Genomic DNA, 6,432 nt, shown 5'->3' on the forward strand with positions numbered 1-6,432 from the left:
CATGCAGCACCGCTGGTATACTGAGTACTGTACTATTATCCACAGATTTCAGACTTTCCTCAAATATGCTCAAATTGTCGGAAAACACAAAAAGAATTTCAAATAGCCGAAAAGTTATAATTTCTGTGTTTGGGATGGCAGAAATAGTGGTTCTTTTGCCAAAGGCTTGTCCCGTTTTCTAAAGAATAATCTGGGCAATGAATTCAAAGACTGTCAAAATGTGGGCAATCAATCTGTACATTAACCAAACTAACCTGTCTACAAAAGATCTGCTCTCTGTGAGGCATGTGTATATAGTCTATTCAATATTATATATAATATTTATATTCAAAGTGTCACTTTTCAAATTTTAACATCAAATCTATAACAAAAATAGTATACAAGCAGTTACTATGATCTCATATTAATTTCTGTATGATTTATTTGTACTTTCAGTAGTTTACACTATTTAGGTGAACTGATAAATGCTAAAATGTGATTTAAAATAGAAAAATAATTAATGATGACCAGTCATTGCACTTAAACTGGGCTGCATTCACACGGATTTGTAGGAAAATGGACATCAACAACCTACAGTGTGCTTATTTTTAGTCATTTTATTCCAGGGCGGTTGTCATGTTATATAGTTTTAAAGCCATGTCAATTTTCATGATCTTGCCTGGAGCCCACAAAAAACATGAGCAAGCGTAGGGGTGGGTGCTCAAATATATCTATGATCATGTATAAAACTCATTTCTAATTTTACAAATGGATGTGAATAATTGAATGCAATTGAAAGCAATTTGAATATAGTGCTATACCATGATTCAGTTTTTGATGGCTTTGTGAGTGAGAATAGATTGAATGCATAAAATATACAGTGATGATAGCTGACATGTAATTGATCTTGCTTATACGTGAGAAACAAAGCACCACCTTTAGTTTGTCCTGTGACAAATTGTAGCTTTCACCGTAGAGTGGCTTTAATTATACCGTGCATATCTGACTGATGTGTGAAGTTTGTAAAGAGAAACATCCTTTACCTGCCACATCACTGTGTGAACATCCATCATGGGACCAGGGGTCCACGTTTTTGTTTTTTAAAGGCACAATATGTAATTTGTCACCGCTAGAGGTTGCTTATTCAAAACAAAGGCGTAGCTTGATGACTTGATTTAGCGGAGCTTTTATTACACTGCCGACGAGCGCTTCCACTTCTTCCGTTCATGTGTATGTGGGATAAGGCAGCACAGTTTTATCATATTAGATACATTATTTGATTGTGTTGAAAGTTATGCAGTGCATTCGCTCGGCTTGTTCACTTGTTCACACTGCAGTAAGCTCGATATTAGGCATGGTAAAACATAGTACTCGCGGTAAATAAAGAATAAGACAATAAGACTGTGTTGAGCTATATAAAAATATTAGTTTTATTAGCCATGAATGTATTCAAACAGTTGCTCACCTGCCTAATAAAACATAATATAATATACAAAAGCATATTTGGTGTTTCCATGGTGGGTAATGCGGGTGTGATGTCATTGTCCTGGTTAAAATTGCTTATTTCTCTGGACTTAAACATTCTTAGAGACATTTGGGATAATGTTAGTACACAAGTCAACAAAACATATAACATTGTTCTAGTGGTTTTTGGATATTTTAATCCTAAAATCTTACATATTGTGCCTTTAAATAAGGTTTGTATGGCATTGATGCTAGGCTTTATGTAAAAAAAAACCTCAAGCTAAAGACAATGAATTAGGACAAAATATAGCATCTTTTTTTTTTGGACAAAGCTATTAGAAGACCATCTCGTTTAGTTAAAAAGGCTAGTGATACCTCGAAATGCTACATAATATTTCAATAATTACCACTGTGTCCTTGATCCCTGACAGTAAAGTGTGGATGTATAAGAAAGTCAGTCAGGCACAGTAGCCTTGCGCTTTAAAAGAAGACTGTAGAAAATTACCATTTCTTTCATGAAAGAAAGAAAGAAAGAAAGAAAGAAAGAAAGAAAGAAAGAAAGAAAGAAAGAAAGAAAGAAAGAAAGAAAGAAAGAAAGAAAGAAAACAAACTTACCAGACCATAGACGAAACTCAGCAAGGTGCCGCAAAAGAGGAACCCTAAAGTGTGTACGATCAGCGTGGCTCCCATCCCGACTCAAGTTCACGTAAATTGATGTCAGATTAAATGGGATTTCTCTGATGTTTACGTCTGTTTAAGCGCCGTCAAAGAGCCAGTCATTTCGCTTCCATCTGCTTCCCTCCCATCACATCGTTTGCTTGTGAAATTATGAATATTTTCTCACGGCTTTTCCTCGATTCAAACTCTTCCCTCTCTCTCTTTCTCTCTCCCGCTCGCGTTTTATTTCTCTGCATCTGTCTGCCTTTCTTTTTTTTTCTGAAATTACATCCACATGTCAGAACTATTTATGTCCTTCTCCTTCTGCGGTAGGAAGTTCAAATGATTCTTTGTGGAGTAGAAACCGACACTTTATTTTTAGGTCTTTTAAATTTCCCTTCAGCCCTGCAGTAAAAAAAGCGACATAATAAAGCGGTGTCCCTCAGGCTCAACCGTCAGTTTCTTCTCAGGACAGCAAAACGCGCTAAAAACTATCGACTATATTGTTTTAACGGACACTGATGGAGCGATGTGGAGAATCTAACCGACATAACTTACACATCTGAAGACACGATACAGAATATAGCCTACTCGGGGTTTTGCTGTTCAACCATGAAACCTATGTGACTTCGCTAAAAGTGCGTTTTATGTAAACTAATAATTAAAACATGCTGCTGGGCTCTTTCAAAATTAACTGAAAGTTTCACATCTGTTTCTGAACGGATATTCGCTTTAGTTTTGAGGCAGACGTGGATCTGACAGCCGCGTTGAGGCTACGAGACAAACGTAAGATAGATGTGACCAAGTAATGGGATTTAAAATACGTTTACTTCACATTTAACGTCACGACACGTCACGTCACGCCGTACCTCTGAAAAAAGAACGAGCTTCTCAGATTATTTTTAAGCAAAAGTTGTCCTCTGACTAAACGGCTCCAATCGGTAACCCTCACTGAACCTCTGAGTGTAGTAGAGTAGAGGATAGCAGGAGGCAGGTATCGCTGACAGGCGTGAAGCGTTTTGATTGGCTTAAGGGGAAAGGGTGAGGGGTTTGATTGGCTCACGGTCTCCAGGGGTTCATTACACCACGACTCAAGACGACACGCGCCTCCCGCCCCTTTTGCACAAGCCGCGCATTCAGTGCTGTGCTTTATGTTGGCAGAAGAGCGTTTATTAGCGGTCCGGGTCGACACCGTGCAGTGCAACTGATGAATATATGCAGATTCAATGCTGGTTAACGTTCGCTGGCTTCTGAAATACATCTTTCAGTATTGGTTTTAATATTTGCTTATTTTTTTTCTTTCTTTCTTTTTTTTAAAATAAATATTTGCTTTTTAATTTCTTGAACAGTCAGTGAAGTTCACAACACCTTTGTTTGCACACTGGCTTCGTCTATATTATTGATTTATTATTATTTATATTTTTATTTCTCACACACACGCGCACTCTCTCTCTCTCTCTCTCTCTCTCTCTCTCTCTCTCTCTCTCTCTCTCTCTCTCTCTCTCTCTCTCTCTCTCTCTCTCTCTCAGTCACACACACACACCCACACACACACTCTTTCACACATTCACTCAGACGGGGTTCTGTGAAATGTGGGGACATTACATAGGTTCCATAATGGTTTTTATACTGTACAAACCGTATTTTCTATCCCCTACACTGCCCCTACCCCTAAACCTACCCATCACAGGAAACTGCACAATTTAATTTCTGTGAAAAAAAAATCACATTCTGTATGATTTATAAGCCTTTTGAAAAGTGAGGACATGGGTAACGTCCTCATATTTCACCCTCTCCTTGTAATACCTATGTCATACCCATGTCATTATACACATTTTTGTCCTGATATTTCACAAAAACATGCCCACACAGACACACACACACGGACAAGTTGCATTTCAAGTCGATTCTACATTTTGTAGTGCATGCAAAAGTTGCAACCAATGGAAGGCTGTGACAACCTACCAGGTAAAAAACTGGAGTCTGATTAAAGTCAAATAATAGCATAGCCCTTCGTTCACAAGCCGCGTATTTGAGGCAGGGCCGTAACCACCATAGACAAATCATGACATGCAATAATTAGAAATGGCCAAATTGTCCCCCCAAATATTTGATATTGTTGATGCTACTCTGCTGTGCTCTATTACACATCGCTCTGATTGTTGCTAGGATGACACAAGTAAAATGTTATATTTTTAGGTTGATCTGCCTCAGCGGTCTAAGAGCAAAGAAGGCGGGGCTTACTGTTAGTGAGAATTCCAACGCGACACTAAGATGTAAGAAGCTAAACATTGAATATTTGAATAACTGTTTCATGATAAAAACGTTCAACGACCAACAGTTATATCAAGTGATGCAAACTACTTGACATTTTTTATGAAATTTTGAAAATATGACATTATTTATGTAAATCATAACTGAATTTGATGTGACAAGAATCGTTTTGCATTTTTACATATTAGGCAAAAATAAGAGTCAATGTGCATATTTAAAGGGTACATAACACACACAGTTTCTGCCAATCTCATGTTAATCTTTAGTACATATTGCATCCTTCATATATCAGAAGAGTCTTTAGTTTTATAATATTTATAAAAGACAGATACGCTGTACCGATTCTTTTCGAAAACAGCCGAGCTCTTTCAGGCGTGCCGTGGGTGGAGCTGAAGAGTGATGAGTGCACACGCACACAATACATCATGGCAACTTTCGATTCACTATATACGTTACATTATATGCACTTGCGGTCCTTACTTAGATTGCCAACAAAACACAGACATCTGATGCAGTTTCACTCACCGCCAGCGGTTTCGACTCATGACCAGGAACAAACAAACACACTGCATCCACTGTTTCCTTAACACTGGGTTATTTGGGAAGCTGAACAAGGTTATCTTTCCTTCACAACCAAAACACACTTATTTAGTGACATTGTTGTTTTTGTGGTCTAAAAACAAAATTACAGCGCTGCCACCGGCTTCTGTAACCCGAACAAAGCTCGTTGATATGTGTGCTCTTGCTCTCGCTCTGGGTGATGTGCACACATGCTCATCCGGGAGAACAAACCGTTCTCCCTCCCAAGGTGTCAAAATTTGAAGCATGGTCAAGTGCCTTCCACGTCATAATGATGACACTAAAGGTACCCCAGATGTAATTTTATTGATTTGAATGAGAAACCTTCATACACAAACGAGTTGGGCATGGGAAACGTTTTCGTCATGATGAAATATATTGGGTTATGATTTTGCCATTACGACATGGAGTGTGATTCTCAATTTAATCAGCCAGCATAATTTTATTTACATTTATTTACACTATATTTAGACACGTTTGAACATATAACCCAACCCAACCCCATCCCATCCCTAAACCTAACCATTTGTGTATTATATGATTTAAAACACAGGATATGACAGGCAGATACAACTGCATGCACAATTTATTTATAAGTACAAATTTTCCAAGTGTCCCGCGGCCAAATGATTGATTTGTGTGAAGAAAATCCCCAAAAGCAATCAGCGTCTCCATCCGCCAAAGATCATGCATACATTCAAATTTCAAAAATTGCCGCCCGAAGAAGTGTTACGTCAGATTTCATAGTGAAATTGCATTGGCTCTCATATGTCTCGTGACCAATTGTGTCATTACGTCAGCTTTGATTGTAAAATGTAATTGGCTCTTGTGTGTCTTGTGACCGATTGCGTCATGCTAAAGAGTCGTGTGTATAATTTTAATGAGATATGAATGAGTGTGTTGCGTTCAACGAGCGGCTGGATCATCATTTCAGCGATTAAAACATTAAGAACTGTTCTTTACATAAAGATATCGTATGACTTCAGAAGAATTGGAATGCAACATGAGTTAATACTTTTATACAGTTTTGGTCAGTTTTTGCAATAGATACCTGTGACTGTACTTTTATTTGCCTGTTATATGTTTTATATTGTTTAGAAGTGGGTAGGTTTAGGGTAGGAGTGTAGGCTGGATGCCAGACGAGTTTAGCCCCGCCCACAACATTTGAGTTCGGGAAATTCGGTCTGGACTTGATCTGCTGTGGAGCAACTAAGCCCGAACAGAAGCTGTTCGGACCAATGAAATTGTCAGGGCGGGCTTTATACGATGATGGACAGATGATAAACAGCACCAAAGAGCGCTTGGGTTGAATTTGTTCTAATCCTAAACGGTGATCTTGTTCGTAAATGCATTCACCTTTACTGTTTCTCTCAAAAAGGATAGTCGTGCTGGTAAGTATCCTTTACAAAGTCGGCAAAGATCGTTTTCACTCATTTTCTTCTATTTCTTCCGGCGTGCGGGCAGTTGAGTTCTGTTGAT

At 38.4% G+C, this 6,432-nt stretch overlaps 1 protein-coding gene across 1 annotated transcript in view; it reads right to left on the reverse strand.

Annotated features, from left to right (window-relative positions):
• Window positions 1-2,318, reverse strand: part of pth1r (parathyroid hormone 1 receptor) — a 149,642-nt gene extending 147,324 nt beyond the window's left edge. The window contains exon 1 of the mRNA XM_079819867.1: window positions 2,059-2,318. Coding sequence (XP_079675993.1) covers window positions 2,059-2,133 — 75 coding nt within the window. The 5' untranslated portion in view covers window positions 2,134-2,318. The remainder of the gene's footprint in view (window positions 1-2,058) is intronic.
• Window positions 2,319-6,432: the final 4,114 nt, after the last annotated feature.

Source organism: Gobio gobio (genome assembly GCF_949357685.1).
Source record: "Gobio gobio genome assembly, chromosome: 6".
Lineage (NCBI taxonomy): Eukaryota > Metazoa > Chordata > Actinopteri > Cypriniformes > Gobionidae > Gobio > Gobio gobio.